This window comes from Camelus dromedarius, chromosome 18 (assembly GCF_036321535.1).
Source record: "Camelus dromedarius isolate mCamDro1 chromosome 18, mCamDro1.pat, whole genome shotgun sequence".
Classification (NCBI taxonomy): Eukaryota; Metazoa; Chordata; class Mammalia; order Artiodactyla; family Camelidae; genus Camelus; species Camelus dromedarius.
This window is the reverse complement of record NC_087453.1, coordinates 47591763-47617897: the sequence shown is the minus strand read 5'-3', so window position 1 is coordinate 47617897 and position 26135 is coordinate 47591763. Positions and strand designations below refer to the sequence as shown.

The 26135-nt window shown below is 47.3% G+C and overlaps 2 protein-coding genes across 5 annotated transcripts in view; one reads left to right on the top strand and one right to left on the bottom strand.

Annotated features, from left to right (window-relative positions):
- Positions 1–48: 48 nt before the first annotated feature.
- GINS1 (GINS complex subunit 1) lies at positions 49–16402 on the bottom strand. Of its 4 annotated transcripts, XM_064475959.1 has the most exons (8): positions 16220–16402; positions 13310–13374; positions 12656–12754; positions 11948–12038; positions 9553–9669; positions 6446–6520; positions 2985–3239; positions 49–1030 (listed from the first exon to the last, which is right to left on the bottom strand). In XM_064475959.1, the coding sequence occupies exons 1-7, from the start codon at positions 16292–16294 to the stop codon at positions 3021–3023; spliced, it is 741 nt and encodes a 246-aa protein (XP_064332029.1). In that variant the 5' UTR covers positions 16295–16402; the 3' UTR covers positions 49–1030; positions 2985–3020. The 4 variants fall into 4 exon arrangements, with proteins under 4 accessions (XP_064332029.1, XP_031290235.1, XP_031290234.2 ...); XM_031434375.2 differs by lacking the exon at positions 2985–3239; XM_031434374.2 differs by lacking the exons at positions 49–1030; positions 2985–3239; positions 6446–6520 and adding exons at positions 3793–4406; positions 6546–6692.
- Positions 16403–19146: 2744 nt separating this feature from the next.
- The window catches only part of ABHD12 (abhydrolase domain containing 12, lysophospholipase), a 70391-nt gene continuing 63402 nt past the window's right edge, over positions 19147–26135 (top strand). Inside the window, exon 1 of the mRNA XM_031434362.2 lies at positions 19147–19427. Coding sequence (XP_031290222.2) covers positions 19237–19427 — 191 coding nt within the window. The 5' untranslated portion in view covers positions 19147–19236. The remainder of the gene's footprint in view (positions 19428–26135) is intronic.

Genomic DNA, 26135 nt, shown 5'->3' with positions numbered 1-26135 from the left:
ACCTTGGACTGGGAAAAGATTTCTTAGATATGACACCAAAAGCATAAATAAAACAAATGAATAAATTTATCAAAACTAAAATGTCTGCTCTTCAAAAGATTCTGTTAAGAAAATGAATAGACAAGCCACAAACTGGGAGAAAACCTTTGCAAAGCATGTATCTCATAAAGAACTTACATCCAGAATGTATAAAGAACTCCCGAAACTCAACAAGAAAACACCCTAATTTTTCAACAAATGGACAAAGATCTGGACATGTTCACCAAATAAAGATACACATTCCAAATAATCACATGTAAAGATACTCAACATCTTTGTCACCAGGGAAATGCAAATTAAAATCTCGGTGAGCTAGCACCTTACAGCTATTAGAATGGGTAAAATCAGAAAGGGTAATCCTGCCAAGTCCTGTGGAGGACACGAAGGAACTAGAACTCGTACAGCGCTGACGTGAACACGAAATGCGCAGCCATCTCGGGGCAGCATGCCAGTTTCTTAAGTTAAAATCACACCTACAACATGACCCATCCATTTTACTTCTAGTTATTTGCCCCAAAGAAAAGGAAATACGTGTCCATAAAAGACTTGAACATGTGTGCAACAGCCCCAAATTGGAAACATTCTGTGAGCAAAGGGGGTGGGGGGAGCGACTCCTTCATCTCTGGTGGTAGGAGAAATTATAATTCCTACATCTGTGCCATCAGAATTAAAATTCTCCCCCACACAAAGCTGTATGTACAGCGAACGACGCATGCACAAGGCTACTGACCCAGCTGTGTCTGTAACAGCGAAAGGGCGCAAACTGTCCAAGCGCCGTCAGCAGGGAAGCAGACCCCTCTCAGAAGTGCGGGCGCCTCTTCGTCTGAGGAGGCTGCTGTTACAAAACTCAGACTGCGTGGCTTCGTAACAGAAATCCACTTCCTTGCAATTCTGGAGGCTGAATCCAAGGTCACGGTGTTGGCAAGTTTGTTTTTTCTGAGGCCTCTGTCCTTGGCTTGCCGACGGCTGCCTTCTTGCGGTTACATTTTTACTACATGAAAACATTAAGTGTTTTTTTGTGAAGTTATAAAACAATAAATTCAGCTCATCCTAAAATACTATGAACTGTGAAAAGCAATAAATCATCTGAAATCTGCATCTCCATTCTCTACATCCTAAAAGATTAATACATCATCGTTACAGATACCTTTTTTAGCTATATGACCAAGAGAAAAAAGGGAAAACAGATACATATTAGGAATGACCTGTGTACAGAAAAGGAAAAAATACCTTAATACACTGCAAAATATAGAATAAATATGTATAGAATAAAATATTTTAAAAACACGATTAACTACAATTTACTTTAAAAAGCAAAAAATTTGACCACAAACTAAGGAAAGTAAAAAAAATTCCTCTCTCCAGAAAGATTCATACTCAGGTGGTTCCATAGGTATTCGTGCTATCTTAAAACTTACATTTCTATTAAAGGTAGACAAGAAAGCGAGCTTTCCTAAGGACACCAGCAAGCGATGCCTGGCCCTGGGGCCCTCCCGAGCCTGGGCACCTCTGGCTGCAGTAACCACAGGCTGTGGCAGAAATGGTGCGAGTCCAGCACCAGGCCTGGCCGTTCAGAAAACCAGCAGCTCCCACATCCACCTCCCAGCTCCGCAGGGGCCCCAGGTGCCAGGTGAGGCCCAGCCGCTTGCTGGAGAACCACGTGGAGACCCCACTCGGACACGGGAAGCTGAGCCCTCCCAGCCAGACCGCCGTCTGAATGCGACCGCCTCAGGGGCCCCACGCAAGATCTGCAGAGCCTCCCAGCTGAACCTCGTCAACTCACAGAACTGGGAGGGCTAACAAAATGGTGTGGCTTTAAAGCCACTAAGTTTGGATTTTTTTTTCATAGGAACAGATAACTGCAAACACTGACAAAGCGTAGACACATACATGAACACGTACACGTTCGCCTCTTCCCAAACACTATAAACCAGCATCAGCCACAGCTGCAACCTTCCCAATAAAGTCAGTCAAACCTTGCAGTTCCTTGAATGGCTAACACACCGTGGCCAAGAGGAGTGTTACAAATGGAATGCAAGATAGTTCAACAATAAAATTCTTTACATATAATTTATAACTTCAGAGAGTTAAGTGAGAAACCATCTATGATGACTCAAGTTCCAAAAGTGCACATGGGAAAACCCTGCTTGTTAGTTACCCAGGTTCATTTTGTTACGGTGCTGAATTTATTTGTGGGCTTCAGGTGGCACTGAGGGAGGCCACAAGTTTTAGTATTTTTCCTGGAGAAGCCTGGGACAGAAACATTAAGAAGACTGGCATTTCAATCAAGTCAGGAAGAAGGTAAGCTTCCAGCTGTGAGCTGCAGAAGGCAACCACTTCCTGAAAGTTCTAGAGAACAAGATCAACGTGAGAAAAGACATGAGCTTACATAAATATGAGAAGATGGCCAAACCATCGTAATGTGCAGTTTTGTATGTATCAGCAGAAAACTAGTCAGAAAATACCACACACAAGAAAAGACTCCGCGGGGAGGTTCTAGCTCAGCGGTCGGGTGCCTGCTTCGCAAGCACAGGGTCCCAGGTTCGATCCCCAGTACCTCCACTAAATAAATAAACCTAGTCACCCCCCACATTTTTTTAAAAAAGGGATTCCATTCACACTAGAAACAAACACTAGAAATGCGTGGGGAAACCCTTAAAAAGAAATGCAATTACACTTTACACACGTGACTAGTTAACAGTGGATACCCTGGGTGGTGGCATTCAGTAGGTGGAAGGGGAACTTGCTTCATTTTCTACATTACAGGGCTATGTTTTCCTTTTTAACTGTGCATATATTACCTCCTTAAGAAAAAAATCATATAAGATAGATGTTTAAAATTCTAGCCACAATTCTAGAGAGCCAGCCAACATAAATCAATAAAACCCACAAAATGTTAACTTTTTAACTAGCGCACATTCATCTCAAATAAGGCCTGTACTTACTGTTTCACTTGGGACTGAACAGGAAAGCGCATCATGTCAGCTCAGGAACGAGGCTGGGCTGGCGGCGTGGCAACGAACGGCCTGCACTGCGGTCCGTCCTCGCGCCAACTCGAGGACTCCAGGCTCACAATGGGCCAAGGGCCGCCTACTGACCTGAGCACGTGCACTCGCGTACCCTGAGAACGTGCGACCCACAGCCTCGGCGGACTCTCTCCACAGGTGGACTTGAGCGTCATGTTGGCCAGAAACAGTCTCCTATGTAAGAATGAAACTGCACAGCATGTGCCAGGTACCGGGCTTATCTGGACTTTGTACTTGATTGCCTCTGAGATTACTGGGCTGGTTATGGAGGGGACTGGCAGCGAAAGGCCACTGACCACCACTGTCCAGTTCCTATCACTCACAGAACTTCGGGCAATGAGAACTGCCCTCCACCCAGCTGACCAGCTCTTCATGTGACTTTATGGTGAGTGTGACTCGGTGGAGGGGGGAACCGCTCGAACTCCCTTTTCTAGCCTCAGTTTCTATTTCCCTTTCCAGCCACACCAGCCACCAGTGCAGGAAATGAGAAAAATCCATTGTGTCTTTCCTTCCCAGCCAGACAGTAAGTTAGTCTGTCATTAAACAATCAATACACTGAAAATCTTAGACCGTCACCTCCCCGACCATGTGACCTGGAAACAGGAGCTGCAGGGACCCCGGCTGGTACAGGAAGCACGACCAGGAGCCACACAAGGCACACCCTGTCTCCCTACACAGCCAGCTGAGACCCTTCCCCACAGCTGAGAAGAGATCCACATGTAACATGTTTACTTTCATTACACAAAAACACACTGTGGTATTTATTCTGGGAACTGCAGGAATGTAATTACAGAAACAGCTTACTACACAAAGAGGAGGATCCTGTACAAAAGAAACCCAACTTTCCACCTTGTGAGGACAGAGTGAGAAGGTGGACCCAGGAAGCACCCTCTGTAGGCACCAGATCTGCCAGAGCCTCGATCCTGGACTTCCTGGCCACTAGGCCTGTGGACCGCAGGGTGGGGGAAGTAGGGTCTCTAGAGGGCAAGAATTCAAACTCTGAATTGAGAAATGATGCTTCACAATGGAAGCACATGACAAATCCAAAAACAGGTTCACCATGGAAGGTTAGGGGATTCTATTCAGAAATTAAATAAAAGAGAAATCGAAAAAAACAAACTGTATTCTTCCACCAATCATTCCTGGTTATCTTAAAGAATGTAAGTATTAAAACCAAAGAGAGGTGGGCCGAGGGGAGGTGGAGAGGGGAGGGGAGCAGCGTCCTTGGTCGGGTCCAGCCCCACACCACCGGGGGCCTGGCAGCAGCTTGGGTCACGACAGCACGTGCTCCAGGACGCCCTGTCTAATCAGCTGTTCACACTTCCACCGGGGCAGAAAGTGCTGAGGGAAGGAGGGGAGAAGAAGGAAGGAAGGAGAAGAGTTTTAAATTACATCCTGCATCATTAAAAAGCAGCATTTCATATACATTTCAAACATTCCCGCAGCTCAACAGTGAAGTTACTCCAGTGTCTGCTGAAAAGAGGGGGCTCTGAGTTCCCGACCAGAAGCGTGCTCACCACCCTGACAAGAGCAGAATATGCGGGAGGGGACGTGTCCCATCATGTGGGTGGTCTACACTCTCGATTCCACAGAAACTGGTTTCAGGTGTGCTCAGACATTTCAGAAGCCCCTTACATCAACTACCATAAATTATGCTTCTGAAATGTTTTTCTGGCTTTTTTCCTTAATTCATTCGTCCATTCATTCACTGGGGAGGGGTGGTTTACTTCCACACTGTGGAGGCACCAGGGACTGAACCCAGGACCACCTGCAAGCTCAGCACACGCTCTACCACTGGCTATCCCTTGCCGCTTTCCTGTTTTTCTGCGGCGATACTGAGACAAAGTCTCAGCAAGAGGAAGGCTGTGGCACGGTCCACACAGAAACAGCAGTGTTTAGCAGGGCAGCAGGTGGAGGAGGGACCGGCCGGGTTTCGGCCGCCCCAGCCCGCCCAGGCTCTCCCTGCTGAGGAGTCAGTGTCCTAGCACACCGGGTGGGAAGGCTGGCCAGAGCCTGGGGAGAAGTGCAGCCGCAAGACGGCGTCCGGGATGAAGAGCACTGCTCAGAGCCTGCTGTAAGAGGCCGGCTTTGTTCCTGTGAGCCAGAGCGTCACACTGGGTCCTCCAGACACAGATACTACGAGAGCGTTAACTCACACTTTCTACTCAGCAGTACCCTACTTCTAGGAGGATGCTTGGGAGGGAAATTTTTGCCGTTAACAACTAAAGATTTTAGGGCACCCTGAAAACCTGTCTTTAAAAAACTCAACCTTTGTTTTAGGAAACCACTTAAAGCTCCAAGGGTACTAGTAAAATAAGAGACCAGCTCACCCTCAGGGAACGAGCCAAGAGCCACCCAACTGGAAGCATCCTTTGGCTTCAACGTCAGGGACGAGGGGTCAGTAGATGACACCCGTCCGACAGCAAGGTGGCAGGTAACAGAGGAAAGTGGTCTTCACCAGGCCATCTTCCCTCCTATGCTAGTGTGACTACAGAAAGTTGAGATAGGAAAAAATAAATGTAGCTGACGCGACTCATCTAACGTGAACTTGAAGATGTCTAAGGAAACAATAAATGCATTGAGATTCTTTCTAAGGAAAAATTCAGGGTAGGCCACAACGGCACAATTTCAGTCCTTCCCTATTAAGCTGCTATGTTTATGGAACCTTTCGATCCGTACCACCACTTGCTGAAGAACCGGCATTTAGACTGTGAAGAAGTGTAAACTAAAAGCAAGCGCTGAGCCCGTTTAATAAATAACCCTTTGACGGCGCTAAATGCAACAAATAGCCATTAGCTAGAGTAAGACCCGGTGTGGTAATTTCCCAGGAAAATGCTTGGTATTAAATTCAAGCAAAACCCAAGCAAGTTACAGCTGACACCCGAACATGGGTTTGAACTGCACAGCTCCACTTACATGTGGCATATATATGTATCTCGTACTTTCATTTTACAGATCTTTAAATTAACAAGTTTGTGTTCAATCAGAGATCGTAATATGTGGAATCAAAAGACCTAGCGTTTGGGTCCTGACTCTACCCCGACCGTCCCGGCTTCCTGCCCTCGGGCGAGCCACCTATCAGTTCCTTTGTTTTTGAGGCAGAAATGGCAGTGCTCGGATTTCTGACCATGCGGGGCTGGGGGGTCGGCTGGCACCCTAAACCCCGCACGTTGTTCAAGAGTCAGCTGTGATTAACCGTTTCTTACTATCTGCAACAATGGCTTTAAGTCTTTATGTTTAGGAAAAGGACAAAACAGAGTATCTTAGATTAAACATAATTACTGTGACACAAATGATCACCCCAAGGAGACAGTTGTTTGCTACTGACTCTAACATTTCCATCATTCAACACTCTTAAACTATCCTAAGACAGTGAATACCTGGCTGTTTTTCTTTAAAAGGACTGAAGTACCATCATCAACGTCAAATTCCCCATAGTCTTGCAGACACCGCACCTGAAAGGAAAAATTGATGTTTTACCTCAACTATTTAACATGCAGCGACCACAAAGTGGATGGGGACCGTGTGTGCACCCGCAGGGAGGGCACGGGGCTGTCTCCTGTTTCTTCTCTGGGTACTGGGACTGGTTCTCCCTGCTGTGGTATTCGTGGTTCCAACCGCGCTGCTCTGATGGGGAGGAAGCAAAATGGCCAATTTCTGAATATGTGGACATCAGCACTGGCAGTAAGGAAACCCAGGTTGCTGCCAGAGAGAGACAACATCACTGGATTCTCGTCCCTCTGCAAATCCTGAAAAACCAAGCAGCTGAAATACATGTCTACAAAGAAAAGAGAATGTTTCCCACTTGCTCCAACGTCCTCTCCCAGATCCCTCCCATAAAACACCAGTATCTGAGGATGGGATGTAAGTCAGCAACATTTCTGTTTTGGACTCTTCCACTCTCCGTCACCACGCGGACGCTTGCTTAGCAGGGCCCTGGGAAAGAACGGAGGCAGACTCATGTTACAACAGTCAGGAGAGGCTCTTTTTTTCCCCTTTTTTAAATGGAGGCTCTGGGGACTGAAACCAGGACCTGCTGCCTGCTGAGCACGCATTCTACCTCTGACCTGTCCCCTCCCCCGGAAGGCTCTTAGTTGAAGGTGGGAGGGGTGAGGCAGCCTGATGACCTCTGAGGCTGCAAGGAAGGAACCTCGACAGGGCCCCAGAGGTCTGGGACCTGGCCCAGCTCCAGGAGCCACCCCAGGGGAGCGGGAGGACGCATTCCTCTGCCTGAGAGTGCGGCCTGCAGTTTACCCTCCCGAGCCCCAGCACCAGTGTGGTATGAGCACAGCCAACCCCGTCTCAGTCCCCTACGTTTCCCGGATGATCTCATGCCCTGTGATTGCTCTGCAATCTCCCCACGACTCCCAAAGGCATTCTGACTTAGCTTGAGCGACACTATTTTAGAAAAATACCCCCCTCCACTACCACCATTTTGCTTCTTTAAATAGATTTTTATTGTGGAAAATCTCCAGCACATTCAAAGGTAAAACGACTAATAAAACCCCACGACCCATCAGCTTCAACAACCACCAACATGTCGCCAGTCTGGTTCCCTCACCACTTCTGGGGAGTTCTGATGCACATCCTAGACATCATTTCATTTAATTAATAAATATTTTGGTACCTATTTCTACAAAATAAGATTCTTCTTCAAAAAAAAAAAACCCTCAACACCATTATCACATCTTAGTAAGTAGTAATTTTTAAATACCGTGAAAACCCTGGTTGGTATCCAAATTCCCCCAATCATCTCATAATGTTTTTAAAGTTGCCACATTAAAATCAGTCAAACAAGAGTTGCACGTTGCATGTTTCTGACGCCTCCAAGTCCATTTTCATCTGCAGGGTTCTCCCCCTTGGCGATTTATCTGTTAAATAAACTGGGAAGTCTGTCTGGTAGTTTCCCACAAACTAGATTTTGTTGTGGATTCCTGTGGGGTCACGTAACATATTCCTCCATCCCAGAATCTCCTTTAAAGTAGAAGTTAGGTACAGGGGCTGGATCAGATCAGGCTTAGTTTCCAGGCAAACGGTGTCCTGATGTCACGAAGCACAAAGTGTCTGGAGTCTCTTTTTGGACGCTGAGACCGACCAGTGGGTCTGCGCACCACTCCCGCCCACCCACACCCACCCACACTCCCATGATTTAAGAGCTCTTCCACCTCCTGGTGTAGCAGCTATTTGCCTCCCTGTGTTAGGGCTACAAAACGGCCTTCATCTCATTCTTTCCTTCCTGCTCCTTTTATTAGCTGGAATTCTTCCACAAAAAGAAATTTCCCTTGCAAACAGTCTGGCTTCCCTGAGACTGAATCTGTGCAGTAAAGGAGGGTGGAGGCTTTTCTCCATTCTTTTATTTACCACTTTTTAAAATGAGGTGCCTCTTTCATATTCTCCAAGGGGCCCCAAAGAGGTTTCAGTTTTAAAATTGTTACTGTTGTTGTTTGGTGGTGTTATCATTCTTGCTCCTTACGTAACTGAAGTGCCACGATTTGCTGCCATCAGTCATTCTGCGTCTCAGTTTGCTTCCCCAGGGAACGCCAGCCCCTCTGAGCCTGCTCCCGAGCCTGGGCAGCCCTCCCCATGGAGCCCATGATGCCTTCTTTGCTTTCCGTGCTCAGCTGGTACATTTTCTATCTATTCAAGACCTGGAATGGGCCATTTTCCCCAGGAGTCCTGGTTTCCTTTTACAGGGGAAATGGCACTTAGACCCCAGGAAGCGGATGCTCATGCAGGGCTGGTCACAGCTCCCAAGCCTCCTCAGTGGGCAGCCCTAAGAAACACTTCTTTGAAAGAGATGATTCAATGTGAGTCCACGCTGTTACCATTTTGCTCTATTCCTCAATTCATACACTGTTTACAAATAACAGTAACAATACTGTTACTACTACTACTACCGTAACTAGACACAGGCTAAGAGCTCTCTGCACGTCTTCCCATCCTTAGAATACACTCATTAGGGAAATACAGTCAATTTATGTGTTTTAAAGTAACATATTTACACAGTTCCAAAGTTAAAACTGTTAAAACAGGTCCAGTCAGAAAGTTTTATCTATTCCGTCCTATTATTACTGCCGCTACAGGGGACATTTTTGGTTTGGGTTTATGTTTTTTGTGTGTGTGCTTTGCTTTTTGCGCTTCTCAGGTAACCTATTTTTCACAAATTGAAGGTTTATGGCAGCCTTGCATTATCAGATGACAGTATCTTTTAGCAATAAAGTATGTTCATTGTTTTTTAGACACACTGCTGCTGCACATTTAATAGACCACGATGTAGTGTACACACAACTTTTACATGCACTGGGAAACCAAAGACTTTGTGTGACTTGCTTTACCGCACGTTGGCTTTATTGTGGGTCTGAAATCAAATCTGCGGTATCTCCAAGGTGTGCCTGCACGGCTACTACATACCCACATCCCGCTTCTCCTCAGACAAGTCAGCAGAGTCTATGCATTAAAGAAAACCCGTTTACAAAGGGACAGTTACCTCTATGTATAGGCTTTTGGGAGGCTTCATATCCTGTGTGATGTCCAAACCTTCCTCTCCTCCCAGGGATCTCATGTAAGTAGCAAGGGACTTTTTATAGTGATTGAACCACTCCATCTGAAAACATAAAGGTGGCCATTTGATAAAGTTATAAGAAAACAGACTTGCAGAAACTGTGCATCATTCTTTCAAAAACAGCACACTCTCCCCACAGGGATCATTACTGCAACTACCATTCATCTAAACTACAAATATTACCGACTGCCTGCCTTGAACCAGGCACTGGCCTGGGGTCTTAGGAAGCATCATTTATCAAAGTGAGCAAAAACCTGTTCTCACAGAACTTGCATCCCAGCATACTTAATCGCAGCCCTAAGGAACCTTCCAACAAAACCTGAACTCTGAAAAATACACCATTTCAGAATTATGATCTCTTCAAACTCTGTCAAACTCCGTACTGATGTTTTCTCTGAAACTATAAAACAATGTAGAGAAAACACCCAAATGTCCATCAACCGATGAAGGGATAAGACGTGTACAACCCCACAACGGGACTATCCCAACCCAAAGCCTGAAAGGACTTCCAGTGTGCAATTGCTACGTGGCTGGACCTTGAAAACACGCCGGGTAAAAGACATGAAAGGCCACATACTGCGCAATTCCACTCATATGGAAAATCCAACCTAGGCAAATCTATGGAGAAAGTAGGTTAGTGGTTTCCAGGAGCAGGGAAGCAGAGAGAGAACATGTTCTGGACAGGGTGTTGACAGGCGCACATCTCTCTCAAGATACTTTAACAGGGTGACTTCATAGTATGTAAATTGTATCTCAGTATATTGGTTCTTTTCTTATAATTGTTGAGAGACATCAAAGAAGACCTAAATATCTGGAAGGGTATCCCACACTCATGGACTGCACGAGTCAGTCTCATATTAATGTCAACTGACCTACAGGTTCAATTCAATCTCAATCAAAACGTCAACTTTTTAAAAAATGAAACTTGACAAATTGAGTCTAAAATTTGCATGGAAATGCAAAAGGCCAAAAATAGTTGAGACACTTGAAAAAGAGGAATAAGAAGGGAATACTGACTCAAGACTTATAAAATTAGAAGAGTTAAAACAGCATGGAGCCAGTGCAAGGACAAGCAGAAGTCCCCCATCCAAATCCAGACACACTGATGCTCTATTTATGACAAAAGTGGCACTGTGCACGGAGCAGGGGGAAAAGAGTGGCTTTTCAAGAAACGGTGCCATCTCAGTCCCCATGTTGAAAACGCTACCCAACTCTCCCATCAAACACAAGAATCAGTCCCCGCACTGTAGGCCTCTTTGGGGCTGGTAAGCAAGCTAACTCCTGGAAGGCTGTGCAGAAGACATCCTCATAACCTGCGTCGGGAATGTGTGTGCATGCGCGGACACACCCACCCCTCCCTCAGGGTCAACCATTTGCCAAAACGACTCGCCGAGCCCAGGAAAGCACTCCACTTAAAAGTCATGGTTTTACTGCATTTAAAGGGACACTGGTCAGAACCAGCCAAAGGCAGAGACACACAGGGGGAGATCTGGGAGGGTCCTCCCACTGTGGACTCAGGATACATCACCCTCCTGGTACACTGACGTGTTGTCAACCAGGGATGCTCACAGCTCTGGGGTGTCATTACATCTGCATGACTGACCAGCTCACAGGTGACTGAGGGTCTATGTCCAGCTCCCCTCTCCTCTCCGGTAGTTGGGCTGATATCAAGAGGCTAAAAGCCTGAGGGGATGGTGGGAACCCCTGAATTTGCAGCCAGTTGGCCAGAAGGGAGGGTGGCCCTGGGAACCCCCAAACTTACAACTGGTGTCTGAGGTTGAGGGCAGTCTCACCCTGTGAAGTCTGCTCTCACTCTAGGAAGCTAGTGTCTGAAGACACTGCAGCCTTCTAACAGGTAAGCACTTCGGCCCTCACTTTGCAGACGAGGAGATTTAGACACAGGGAGAGACTGAATCACCTGCCCAAGACATGACTGTGGCAGAGCCAAGGTCTGAATCCAAGTCTGCATGACTCTGTGTCCTTAAATACTGAGCCAGCTCTGTGCCTCAGTGACTAGATTCATCATAGATATTCACGTTGACAAGGAAAGTATGTACACACATAATTTATGGAAAATCTCTAAATAACGATGCCAGTGATTTTAATCCTACCGATGATCCCTAATAAGTCGTAGCAGAGTTTTCCACATAGCATTTAGAATCACTCCTGCCATTCTCATCACAGCACACAGTAAATACAGACCAAAACTGCAGAAAAACAAGTATTAAGACAAGAAGAGAAATACCATAAATACTGTTATAGAACAATGCCAGAATCTCAGTGTTTTCCAAATTCATAAACTTGAACAGTGCTAACTTACTTCTTCAGCAGACATGTGAAATCGTAAAGCACTTGGCAAGACACTGCCATATTCCCACCTGAGCGCTCTAATCCGAAGCAATCGGTCGTACCTAGGACATTAACAAGGTATTAGAGAGTGTAACAGAAGGGTATCAGAAGTTGCTTTGATTAGGAAAGACCCAAGACTCACAACAATGAAATGTAACACGTGGACTTCATGAGGCTCCTGAGGCAAACCAGCCACTGTCGTGAGACACCTTTGGGACAACTGGGAGGACAGGGACACAGACTGCACAGACGCAGTGACAGCGTGTTCGATTTTCTCGCTATGAGAATGGTACAGTGGCCACATGACAAAAGGTCCCAGAGGTCCTTATTTCTTAGAGGTGCATACTAAAGTATTCAGTGGTCAGATGCCACGATGCTCTGTAGTGGTTTAGCAGACAAACAAAACAAGATGAAGCAACTATAGCAAAATGTCAGGACTGTTAAACCTAACATTTTGTTTATGATGGCTCCATGAGGGTTTCATGTTATTCCCTAATACTATGAATACTGCAGTTTTTCATACTAAAAAACTGAACGGAGAAAAGAGAAGAATTTAGCATGCTTATAAAGGAGAGACAAATCTAAGAATGTTGGTTATCCATCTGAAATGACTAATTAGGAAACCACAGGGGAACCCCCTGCGGCTCCCTGTCACCCCAGCAAACCCAGAGGCACTCACAGGTAGGCTAGAGCGCAGCGCTGATTTCTCAGCAAAGAGCAGTGTCGAAACCTGATGGTCGGTATCAGGTCACTTCGGCCGCCTGACTTTGCTTCGTTCCTGGTAAAACATTTAGGGAGGAAAAGAAAGTCTACTTCAGAATAAGCCTTTTCAAAGCCAACAGCTGACTGCATGCTTGTTTTTATCCATTTATGTTAACAGTTAATGTACCCAAATACTCCACAGCAGAGTTTTGCTAATACGTTAAAAGATAAAAAGCCCAAAAGCTTATCTGCCTAGGATCACACCCCCCGGGGGTTTTGCTTAGACATGTGGTACTCCGCATTTGGCACAGTTACTCTCCACTGCCTCCAAAAGACAGACATCGTATTTCCTTACTTTGGGGAATGTCTTTATCACACGGAGAAAAGAGACAGACCCAATACCAAGTCGTATCGTCAAATGACAAATATTTATTGAACATCTACCATGTGCCAAGCACTATTTGAACCCCCGGAGATACAGCAGCTTAACACAAATCCCTCCAGGCCTATGATCAGGCTCACAGAGAATTTAAAAAAAAAAAAAATCATTATCTAAAGACTAACGTAAGATTATATGATTTCAATACCTTATTTCTTAAGTTGTTTTAAGGTATCAGTCTTATCAACTTACACATCAGATTGGTTTTGTTCATATAAAGCTTTCATCTCCTCCAGAACTTGCCTGAGTCCATCCTCCTAGAACATACAAAATTATATTGATACGTTAATTCCCACACCAAGTTTGTAGTAATATTCTGTCTATAATATCTATTGAATTCCATTCAATGGAATGTTATTCAGCCATAAAAAGAAATGAAGGACTGATACAGGCATCAATATGGTTCAACCTTGAAAACAATATGCTGAGTGAAATAAGCCAGACACAAAAGGACAAATATTGTATGATTCCACTTATCTGAAATGTCTAGAACAGGCAAACCCACAGAGATAAAGCAGACTAGAGGTTACCAGGGGCGGAGGGTAGAGAGGAATGGGGAATTCCTGCTTAAGGATTAAGAAAAAGTTCTGGAAATCGGGGTGATGGTTGTACAACAACGTAAATATAATTAATGCCACTGAATTGTACTGAAAAATGGTTAAAATGGCAAATTTTAAGTTATGTATATTTTACCACCAAAAAAAAAGGAATAAGTTACTGACAAGATATACACTTAACATACTGATTAAGGATAATCTTGAATACACTGTTCTGAGAAAAGAAGTCAGACAGGAGTACACGCTGTGTGCTTCCAACTGGCCCTGTATGGAAAAGTGTGCGATTCCTGGCATGCTGAATCCAGAAGAACATAAAAAACACAAATATAATCTGCAGCACAGAAAGGTTGCCCAAGGCTGCAGGTGGGAGGCAGCTAACAGCTACAAGGGAGAAAAGGGAATCCTTGTGGTGACAGAAACCTTGATTTGGGTGCTGATAATAAGGACTGTATGCATTTGTCAAAACTTAAAGGTCTGTTAAAATATGTATTTTATTGTACATAAATTATACAATAAAACTGATGACAAAAAGTCAAGTCATACAGAAGCAACAATGCATGACAGAAGTATGTAAATAATTTATTACTTACTAGAAAATGGTCTTAAAAGGCTACTACCAAAAAAAAAAAAAAACGAACAGTGGTTTGGCTTATACTGCAAGAACTGAAAACAGAAAGGTCAGAGGAGTTTTTCTACTATCCTTTTAGGGCAAAATTTTTAAAATTTTCCCTTGGAAGGATAAAAACATTAGAACATAAAATTCGTAAGTGTTACACAATTGGTTTTTCCAAAAATCAAATATAAGCGACCCACCTATTTTAGAGCCAAAATATACACATTAGCAAAAATGCTTGGACACTACTGGTATAATTACAAAATCAACTACTTAACATGCTCAGTTGTAAGAAAAGAAGTCATTCCTGATGAAAAATGTAAGCATAACTTCTACCTTCTATCAGCTGGTCAAAAAGAGATCACAGAAAAGTCTGATTTATTAGAATTTAGTTAAACACTCCTTTTATCACAAATATTATTTTAAGGAACAGTTGAAACTCTTGCACAGTTAGTAGGCTTGCAGGGATCCAAAGACAAGTGTGAAATAATTTTGTAAAAATACACACAAGCTTTCAGATTTAGACTTTTTAATCTATGGAAGGAACTGCATTATTTTGTGCTCTCATCTCTGGGCCATAAGCCTTTGGGAGCCCAAGATAATTTTCCTACAAACTCACTTAAACTATTACCAGTTCTACACATAGAAAGTGGGTAATCATTCCAACTGACTGCAAGGGTAGTCTCCTCCGCCAACTAAGACCTAGAAGAGTGACTTTACAACTTCTAAGTCCACCCCAGACCCCCAAAGTGGCAAACCAACATTTACTGTAAAATTTGAATGGAAAAGAGGGCTGGACTAGCTGTCTAAGAGCCAGCACATGTCCGGCAGCCTCTGTCTTTGGGCTGGTTTCCTCAACTGTACCAGGACCCCCAAAAGGCCCAGACCCACGGAACCCAGTGGAGCCACATTTGAGAGCCCCCACACCTCTGAATTTCAGCATCTCTACTGAAATGCTCTCTCTTAACTTTTAATGAGGTAACTGTCCTGAAGTTGAAAGAACAACAGACTGGAACACTGGAATCCTGTGTTCAAGCTGAGGCTCTGTCTCCAATTCGCTGCAAGTTCAGACAAGCCCCTTAATTCGGTCCCTAACTTCCTCGGCTCAGTTTCCTCATCTGTCAAATGGCCTCATTGTCAGACTAGGTGCCTTTTAATGTTCAAAACAAAACTCGCTTTCCCCAAAACACTCTTCCTGCTGACCTCCTATGTTGTTTACTCTGCTACCTGAGAGAGAAGCCTCCCGAGATGTGGATTCGGACCCGACACATCTCTCAGCTGGTCTATCATAACTACCAAGAATCATTCTTTCCTCTCCCCGATCCACTTCCCAAAGTGCTGCCACAGTTATCGTCAAAACACAACAAATTACTCAGTCACTCCTGCGCCTAAAATGCCTTGTGAGTGACGGCACATCTCCTGGACCCAGAGCCCACGTTGTGGTCATTCCCTAGCGGGCGGAGGGTGTCCACACGGCCGGTCCGCGGCTGGCATGCGGTCACCGCCTCTTCCAGGCGCGGGTCTAACGCCCCAGCTACTGCGGCCCACACCTCCCCGGTGTAACTCAGCACCTGCGCCCACGACACGTCTCCGGGCCTCTCCGGCCGCCCGCGTCCGCGCGAGCTCAGGGGCCGCCCTCCGAGGGGGATAGCGGCACGAGCGCAGGGGCGGGGCTCACCCCCGGCCGCCCCGCCGCTGGAGCGCCCCGGGCCAGGCCCGCCCGCCCACCCGTGCGTCCGGCAGGAAGCCCCAGGGCCGCTGCACGCCCCGCGCGCGGGAAGCTGCCGAAACCCAGCCGGGCCGGCGTCGGAGCCGCGCCCCGGCCGATGTCCGGCTCCGCGGAGAACCATGGGCAAGCCCGCCGTCCCGCTTCCGGCAGCGCAGCCCCGAGGGAAGCCGCCCTGGGCAGACGCCCGCCCGCGCCCGCCTCACGTTGAAGGCCGGCAGCCGCCCCTCGGCCGCGCGGTGCAGCTCGCGGACCAGCTCCATGGCCTTCTCGCAGAGCATGGCGGCAGCGCAGGCCCTGCGGACAGCCCACCGTCGGCACACAGCCGCAGCTCGGCCTACGACCACCGCGCCTACCGCTCCTCGGCCGGCGGGCCGACCCCGCCTCCACCCCGCTTTGGCGCCAACACGCGCGGCCAATAGGAGCGCGCTGCTGGTCCTCGGCTACGGCGGCGGCCAAGGGACATTTGCCTCCGCTGCGCAGTCGCAGCGCCCCAGGGAAACCTACAAGGGAGCGGTCGCGGACCTCAGTCCCGCCCCCGGTCCCACTCCCTGGTTCCGCCCCCAGTCCCACCTCAGGCCGAGCGGAGGCTGAGCCCCAGGCTGTCGCGCAGCACAACTCGGGGTGAACACACCACCCCATTTCCGTTGTAGTTATTCATTCTCGTTTAGGTGAACAGCGGTGCGCACGCTGGGGTGGAGAAGACAGGCTCGGAAAGGCGTGCGCTGCTGTTAGGACCCGGCGTAGCGTCCGTCCGGTTTTGCAGGGTGGGTTTTTTTATGTGATAGTAAAGGAAAAACAATTTCATTGGATATCTCCTGTGTGCTAGGGGCGGTGACATACTTCGGGTAATTCTCACGATTATCCCTTCACTGGTTATTAAGACGCTTGGTGCTGATTAGGCAACAGAAGGTGGAAAACTTGTCCAAGGTCACGCAGTTTTGAAGTGACAGACCCTGCATTTAGGCCGACAAGGCCACAGTACTGCTTTAGATATTAAGCAGTCATTTAAAAACATTTGTAAAAGAGCTCTACTCACAAGGTCGACCAAGACGGCAATGCCCTAGATTAACGTGAACGGGCGTCAGCACGTTCCCGCCTGGATGGATGTGGACATTTGTACGATCAAAGGTGGGAACACTGCTCTGCAGTTTGTTTTGTCTGTTTTTAAAGCAGTGTTCCTTGGACTCGTTCTGCCTAAGCCTAGAAGCTATGCTGCTCTTTTGCACAGACAGAAGCAGTAGATCTGTGACCTGAGACGTGAGCCCGGGAATGGCTCTTATTCTGACCCTTATGCTGAATTTCCGTCTCAGCTCTTCAGGAAGAGATAACTGAGCTAAGTGTTTTTATTAAGCATACAATTCTATAGTGCACCGTGCCACAGGATAGTGACCCAAAGGTCACCAGCATCCTCAACGTTCCTTTGCCATAAACCTCCACTTCAGACCCCAGGCCTGAGACTGATTTCTTTACCTGTACAGGTGGGGACAATAGTACCCACTTCGGAGGAGTTGTGATGACTCATTATTCCTTCAGCAAATCTCCTGAAGCGCCTATTCAGCGTTGATCTGGACACTGAAGATAAAGTTGTGAACAAAGTCCTTGCTGTCAGAGTCTATGTTCAAGTGTGGGAAGCAGCAAGGCACAGATATAGAGATACCGACGACGAGTACATCAGTGAGACGTCCTAAGGAGAGAATAAGCAAAGGAGGGTGACTAGTGAAAGTGAGAGGGCCTGGAGGTCTTGAGTTAGCATTCAGAGAGGGCACAGACCAGAAGCGGGGGGCAGTAAGCCATGTGGGTATCTGCCATGTGGGTATGATGTCTCACCTGCATGCCACCCACGCCCTGGGGTCTCCACACCGGCAAGGACGCAGTGATGCTACAGCAGGGTGAGCAAGAAGGCTAGTGGCTGAGACCAGAGCAAGGGCTGGAGGCCATGTCAGGTAAGACCCGTTGGCCCATTTCATAAGCTTTTTGTTTTATTTTCAGTGAGACGGAGAAATATTGAAGTGTTTCGGGCCAACAAGTGACAGGACTGGATCTAGGTTTTTAGAAAAGACCTCTGTGGCCACTGAGTTAGGCAGACAGAAGTGAGGCAGGAGACCATTTGGGCTATTAAAATAATTCAAGTGAGGGGCGATGGCAGTTTGGCCTGTGGTGTGGTTGGTGGAGGTGTTGAGATAGACCAACCAAGTGTTTGGTCCTGGATAGATTTTGAAAGGAGAGCTGACCAGGTTTGGTAATACACCTGCTGCGTTATGAGGGCAGAGGAATCAAAGATGACCCCAAGGTTTCTGCCTGAGGAACTGCAAGGACGGAGCTGCCGTTCCCGTGGTGCAGAAGGTTATGGCTGGAGCTGGGGTGAGAGCTGGCGGTTCAGCTGGAAGGTAGTTTTAGCTGCCTGAAGTCTACAGAGTGGACGAGTAGACCACTGGATAGAGGAATCTGGGGTTCAAGTAAGAGGTGCGGACTAGAGATATAAACGTAGGTGTCCCCAGTGTGGGGTAGCAAATAGAGCCTGTATAAGGACAAGCACCCCTACTCTCTTCTCTCCAGCCCTCCTTTCTTAGCTTTTTGCTCTATTGATTGAAGACGATTTAGGGACTGATAGAGTAAAAGATGTTTTGCACTTTAGTTTCTGGATTCCTGATCTCCAGTATGTGCTACTACATTACTTAAAAGAATTCATCATTTAAGTTCCAAAAGTGACAAATAGGAATGCTGGTTGCGATATTTAGTAATATGGTCAATGAAATTCTTTCGCACTTTCTTAGTATCATCAACGCTAATACAAGGACCTGTTGAATTTCTAAAGATGGGAGCAGAGGGTTCCCCCCCCGCCCCCCGCTTAGGGCCGCTGCGGTAGGCACCAGGCGGGCCCGCCTCGCCCCGCCCCGCCCCGCCCCGTCCCGCCCCGCCCCGCCCGGACACTGATGCGCGCTGCGGCTTCGTCCTCCCTTCTCCAAGATGGCTGAGCCCCGCGCGGTGGATGCTGGGCGCGCACGAATGCCGGGAGGGGGCGTGGCCGGAGCCGGAGTCGGGGCGGAGCCGGCGAGAGTCGGGCGCTGATTGGCGAGCGCTGAGTAGCCGCAGGCAGGCGCGCCGGCCCGCGGGGACTTGGGGGCCGGCGGGCTCGCGGCGGCGGTGGAGGCGGCGGCGTCTTCTCTCAGCGGCGGCGGGCGGCGAGGGCGAGGGCGAGGCCGGCCGTGCTGGCCACGGAATGAGGAAGCGGACCGAGCCCGTCGCCCTAGAGCATGAGCACCGCGCCGCCTCGGGATCGCCCTCCGCCGGCTCGGCCGCTGCGGCGCTGGACGCCGACTGCCGCCTGAAGCAGAACCTGTGCCTGGCGGGCCCCGGGCCGGCCGAGCCGCGCTGCGCCGCCGACGCGGGCATGAAGCGGGCGCTGGGCAGGTGAGGAGCGGCGGGGGCGGGGCGGGCTCCACCACGCTCCGGGCTGCCCGCCCTCCACCCTCTCCTCTTCCCCTTCTGGCCCCCGCGTCCCCTTCCCGCCGGGTGGGCCCGTGAGACCCCTCCAGCGACCGCCTCTCGACGAGGGTGGGGAGCCCCTGGACGCCCGGCGCCATCCGGCGCGGCCCTGAAGCGCGGACTCCGCTCGGACCTGCTCTGCGTCCGACTCGGCCGGGGCGCCACTCTCTCCGGTGGGCAGCTTACCGGGCCCCGAGTCTCCGCGGCGTCCCCTGCTCGGACCTGCCGAGCTCTCGCTTAAGGCCGAGGGGTCGTCGGCGTCCAGGGCTGGGGGTGCGCCGTGTCCTCGCTGCTGGGGGGAAGCCCGGCGCTCGCCAAGCAGCTGGCTGGCGTTGCGTGGAATGTGCCCACGGAATTTGTCTCCTTGGGAATCTCCATCCGGTCCCGAAGTCAAATGGTTATTTGTGGGCTCCCTTTGGAGAGATGAATGCGTTTATGCTAATCTGATCTCACAGCTGAGAAAGAAGCATGTTTCATAAGGGCAACTCTCCCCCCATAGGCTGGTTTTTTAATTATCTGGCTGTTAGTATCACTCTTGGCAGTTTTGAAGTCTTGATGCTTCGTGTTGCTTGAAAAAATGTGTAATGTTCTTAGGTGTTGTAGCAAAGTAATTTCTTTTGGGGTCAGTTGGCATGCCCCTAATTGACACTGGCTACTAAAGTGTAAAATACTTACCCAGATAGCCCCTAAAAATATCAACTTCATTGCCCAAAAGATCATGGAATTAAACTATATACTCCTCTAAGTTAGTGGTTCCCAGTGCTGCCAGAAGGTCAGGGACTGATGGTATTTTTGCTTTTGTGTAAAATTATCTAGCAACTGGTCAATATTTTTTGTGAAACTAATCTGTTCTCTGTGGAAAGATTTATCTGCATTAAAAACTCATGATTGGCTTTAATGCACTTTCATGAACGGGCTTGGCGCAACAGTTAGACAGATTGGGAACTCTTCCTTTGAAGAAATCAGATTGTGTTGCACAATAATGTTGGGGAAACAGTGCTGGCCTGGCACCTTCTTTGACAGATGTACTGTATTAAAAGGATCTGATTATTTTTATTTTTGAGTTGAGGACAAAGAGAGACATTCAAGTCGTGCTCCTATCCTTTGGGTAAACAAAAGGCTGTTATGTGAATAAAACGAAAAGCAGAAGGCAGGAAGGCCAAATTTGTGTATTATCCCATTGCTTCCTTCCCTGTTGCCTGGAACACTCTCCTTTAGCCAGGTCTCCGCTCACCTATCACGTCTTCAGAGGGGCCTTCCCAAACTAGCACACTGGAAATGGCCTTAGTGCCCGCCCCCGTTGGGTTTACTTGTTTCTTCATCACACTTGTCCCTTGGCCGAGGGTGTAATTGCCTGCACACTTGACTTGCTTTATTGATAGTCTCCCCCATAAGAAGGGAAGCCCTGTGAGAGCAGGGACAGTGCCCGGCACGTAGTAGGTGGGAGATAATGCTTGTCGAATGACTGTCTAGAATAAATTCCTGGAAGTGGAATTTCTGGGCCAAGGGAAGTGTGTTTATGACCTTGAAGGGTGAAGGCCAAAGTGCCCTCCCAAGCAGTTGCGCTGATGCATGCAGTACTGCCAGTTGCCTCCCCCTCATATTTAGTATTACCAGATATTTTGATCTTTTCTACGTAACTGGTGAAGATTACATATAACTTCGCTTTAGTTTTAATTTCTTAATGGTTAGGTGACAATTTTTGTGCCTTTTTATAAGCCCGTTACACATCTTTGGGATTATTTGTTTTTCATGACCCCCCCTTTGTGACCTCCCCTAAGTTTTCTTTAATTTCTGTTGCCTGCATATTCAAATGTGCAAAGTAGGGAAGACACTGTAATGAACCTCCAGGTATCCATCACTTTGTCTCCACAGTTTTCCATTGTTTGCTAGTCTTGAATCATCTCTTCCTCCTCTCCTTCATTTTGGTGTGGTTGGGAGCTAGACTTTTAAAACAAACTAGTTCATCTATAAATAATTCACAATATATCTTGAGAACAAACAGGGGCTTTTTGAAATATATATAACCCCAAAGCTATTGTCATATTGTATCAAAATTAGCAATTTATTATCTGTAATTAAATATTATTTAATATCCATCTACATACACATTTCTCTGACTCAGAAATGTCTTTTTTAAGTTAGTTTTAAAATTCTGTATGTTTCTTAAGTTTATTCCCGGTTATTTTATCTTTTTGTTGTTATGGAAAATAGCATCTTTTCTTATACTATATATTGTTACTAGTTGTTTTTATTAATTTTGAAACTAGTAATTTATATAATCTTAGTTTCAACTAGTTTTTGCTGTTGGTTTTCTTGGTTTTCCAGATATATTATGTTAGCTGCAAATAATAAGAATTTCATCCCTTCTTTTCTGCTTTTTTATGTCTCTTTTTTAATTGCATTGTATTTCCAGAATAAGATTGGAGAATAGGGATACTCTGGGTCCCCTTGTCTTGTTCCTGATTTTAGTGAGAATTCTTTTAGTGCGTTTGTCACATTAGTTATCTTACTAAGGGATGTGTTGCTACTGTTTTGTCTTTTTTTAAATCAAAAATTGTTGTTGAATTTTATCAAATGCTGTTTTTTGCGTCTGTAAAAAGATCATACAGATTTCATCCCATTACCTGTTAATGTGTTGTTATAGCAATAGATTCCATATTATTGAATCATCAGTGATAACTCTGTTACTGTGTAGACAAATTCTGTTTATTAGTGTTTTTCTTGGTAATTTGACATCATTTTCTGTGAGACTAGTCTGTAACTTTTTTCTTTAATATCATTTTTATCAGGTTGTTTTAGTGTTTTCTATAGCTTTATTTAAAATTTTTTCTTTCTCTCTTTTAGCCAGTTTAAATGCTTTTGAAAGGATCTCTTTCTTTAAATTTAGATTTTTGTAGAATTCACCTGTAAAACTGCCTAAGCATGGTGCTTTTTGAGAATATAGCATTTTGGTAACTTATAGTTTCTTAGATTTGCTGCCTCTTTCTGAGTTGAGTTTTGGTGATTTATATGTTTATAGGAAGTCATCTGTTATACCTAGCTTTTTCTTCTGTACCTGGGGCTAGTCTTGTTTCATATTTTATATACTTATACTCCCCCCCCCGCCTTTTTTCTTGATCTAATACACACACAGAGAGAAGTGGATTTTTCCCCAAGGAAACGATATTTTTCCCCGAAGAAAATATGTTTGTGTTTATTATTCTGGGAGGCCAGGATGATGCTGAGGTGGCAGAGAAGTGGAGGGAATGTGTCCCATCTGAAGGGGGCAGCAACTGCTGCCTTCTCTCCTGTTACTGCCAGGTAAGAGTGTGGCTCTGGGGCAGCCAGACCTTCCAGTCTTTCCAGAAGAGTAGCTGGGTGTGTGTCTGATCTCTAACTTTTTAAACATTGGTGGCAACTAATTCAGATGAAAACAACTTTAGAGGTTAAAGGAAAAAAAAAGAAAAAAACCAAAGCACCACGGAACAGTTTTTTGGTTTGTTTTAATTGTTGGACTAGAGTCCCTTTTGGAAGTAAATGTTCATCTGACTTACATGTCAACCCTGCACTCCATGAGAGGAGGGGCTGGATATTAGTTTTGCCTGCACATGTCTGGTACAAGTAGGCAGATGAGGGTTCTGTGAGCCTTTCATGTTCTTTTCTGTAGTCCCGGAGTTCTTGACAATATGCGATAGAGGTGTAAGTGGCCTAAGTTGGACCCTAAGGAGACAGTAATGAGATGCACAGGTCTGTGTGTTTTGGTCAACTAGACCATCCTTTCTCTGCCAGCTCAGAGGCTAGGGCTGCCACATGACCGAGATCAGTGGGCTGCCTGGCAGGTTTCAGACCTTGGTGTATAAATACAGAAGAACTCAGGCATCACGCCTGGTTCCTCCTTGTCCCAAAGAAAGGAACATCCAGGGCTGCTAATGGTTTCACCATAACCCAGAAAGACAGGTAAATGTCTGAGTTAAAGTCTGCTTTTCTCCAGGCCCCTTCTCCTTCCACTCCCCAGAGGACTATGCCTGGACCACAACAGGCAAGGGGGCAGGCTTCGTTATGGTGCCTCAGATGGGGCCCCGGCTGTGTCCATCTTTTCCCAGTTGTAGTTTATCTTATCAGGGCCACATTCCAGCCCCGGACCCATGACCCTGGGACTTGGCGCTGCTTTGGTGGGATTTGTGTCTGTATCTTTGCTTGCTTCTTAGTCTTTCAGCCAACGCATACTCTCTCTTCTCAGGGGAGTGTCTGTCTTTTACAGTAACGTTGGGCAGACACTGCTCAAATGTGGAAGATATTTTGAGGTAGATTAAAAGCTCCAGAAGAGACTTATCACAGAGGTGGTCTTGAAAAGAGGTTAGAAGATGGGTCATCTTTTCAGGGTTCTGCTGACAGTGTTGGAGACAGGACGCCTTTTCAGACTCATGATCTTCCTCCTTGGACTAGAGCACTCTTCCTTCCGAAATGTGGTCAATAGGAAAGTTGTAACTGCAGTACGGTCCTGAAAACTGACAAGTGAAGTCAACGCTTTTCACCCAGAGACGATGCCATAGAACTTGGGTGTCCATATGGAGGGTGGGTACATCATTTGCCTCCTCCTGAACTGAAGGCCAGGGTCTGGAGTGTCAGTGAGGATGGGGGATGCCCACAAAGGGAAGAGTGATGCCAGGAAGCCTAGCCTGAGTGTCCAGTTAGCAGACAGACTCCTCGTTTAGGGTTGGTGCCCATCATAATAGTGTTTGGTATTTTAGGAGAAAGCTTGCATAGGTAACTGAGTCCCAAGTGAGTGTTTTAAGGTTTGTGGCTTAGGGTGAGTTGCTTAATTTTCTGAGTTTGTTTCTTCCTCTGTGATGTGAGGATGAAAATACCTTCCTTATAGGTCTGAGTGAGGCTCCGACGTATGAAAGAGCCAGACATGCAGTGAGCACTGAGGCGGAGACATCTCGGTCGTCCCATAATGATTGCTAATGTTAGTAGCTGGGAATGTTGAGAGAGCTCTGTTAACTTACGTCAAGAAGAATTTACCCCTCACTCCCTTTCTGGCCTCAAACTATTACAGTGTGTCTTCTCAGCCAGCAGTCATGTGGGTAATTGCTGTCACGATCAGTTAACACATCTGTACATCTGTTGGTATTAGAACATTTTAAAGAATACTTTTTGGTTATTCAGCACTTTTTTTTACCCATTTATTTAGCAGAGTTTGAGTACCTGCTACGTACAGTAACTCTTGTAAGTGCTGAGGCTGCAGCAGTGGATGTGGGTCATGACTTGAGAGCTTTCTTGTGGGGGAGGCAGTGACAAGGGAACAAGTGTGTGCTGTGTTGAGTGCTCAGGGCTTGAGGAGAAAAGTAGGGCCAGTGAGGAACAGCTGAGGCTTGTGTACAGTTTGGGTGACAGGAGGCCTTTCTTGTAAGGGGACATTTGAATGGAAGCCACTGGCTGCTTCAGAGTGGAGAAACACCTGGATATGATGTATGTCCTTAGCATGTCACTCTGACTGCTGGGATGAAGACGGACTGGAGGGGCAGGGGGAGCAGGGGGACCCACTAAGGGTCACCCAGGCAACAGATGCTGGGGACTTGGGCCTGGGTAGAGGTGAGAAGACATGCTGCATTCTGGATGTTTCGAAGGAGGTGTCAGCAGGATTTGCCAGTGGATTAGTGTGAAAGACAGAAGAGAGTCAGAGGATTCACCAGTTCTCCGAGCAGCCGGAGGAGTGGGGCTGCCATGTGTGGAGGTGGGGCAGTTGTGGGGAATGGGTGTGATTGGGGCATAAGGAGGTTCCTGTGAAGCATGCGAGTGGAGTAGGTGGGAGGAGTTGGAGTTCAGGGAGAGTCGGGGCCGACCTCCAGTGTAAGCCTGCAGATGGCGTTCAGAGTCCCGACAGGGCCCAGACGGTTTGGGCTGGGAGAAGTGGGGGTTGGGGGGAGGTCAAGCCAAGGAGACCTGGAGGGAGTGAGTTGAGAGGAGAGCTGGGAGGAAGGGGTGGAGGCAGCTGCTTGAAGAAGCCTGTTGGACAGACAAATGTGATCTGCTGTTGGATTTGGTGATGGAGATCAGGGATTGACAAGTGTGGCCAGTGCAAGTGGTTGGGGTAGGAGCCTGATGGAGAGGCTCCAGGGAGAAGTGGAGAGAAGAAATGCAGATAGCTTTCTCAAGGAGTTTTGCCACAAAACGGAACAGGAATGAGGGGAGTGGGTAGCTGGAGTAGGAGCGGGTTTCTGGCCAGTGCTGTTAGAGTGCCTTGGTGTGCTCAGGGGGACAGTCCAGTGGGGGAAAGACTGGTGGTGCCTGGCCCTGGTGGCATGGTGTCTGTGGGACCAGTACCCCAAGGCAAGGCCAGGGTTCCCAGACAGGAAGGCCAAGGGTGCTGTGAAGTTGCAGGGAGGTGGTTAGATTGCAGGGCGAGGGCATTGGAGGTTCTTGACTTGCTGTGTGTCTGAGAAGCTTTGTGTGTTCTGCACAGCCGAGTGCTGCCAAGTTCGGGGGGCCTGAGGGTAGTGGCTCCGTGAGGGCCTGCACACATCCTAGCCAGGAGGCTCCTGGGGCTGGGTTTGAGGTGACGGTTGGGTCGCCACACGAGGTGACACCGAGGGGTGACTACGTAGGAAGCAGGCGGATTCCTGCCTCTCAGGCTGCGCTACTGCACAG

Bases quoted from the DNA above. Each gene is read 5' to 3' on its own strand.
- GINS1 (XM_064475959.1), bottom strand. From the start codon at position 16,294: ATGCTCTGCGAGAAGGCCATGGAGCTGGTCCGCGAGCTGCACCGCGCG. The intron at 13,375-16,219 runs GTGAGGCGGGCG...TGTATGTTCTAG, and splicing joins GGCGGCTGCCGGCCTTCAAC to GAGGATGGACTCAGGCAAGT. The intron at 9,670-11,947 runs GTAAGTTAGCAC...TTATGTTTTCAG, and splicing joins TTCACATGTCTGCTGAAGAA to ATGGAGTGGTTCAATCACTA.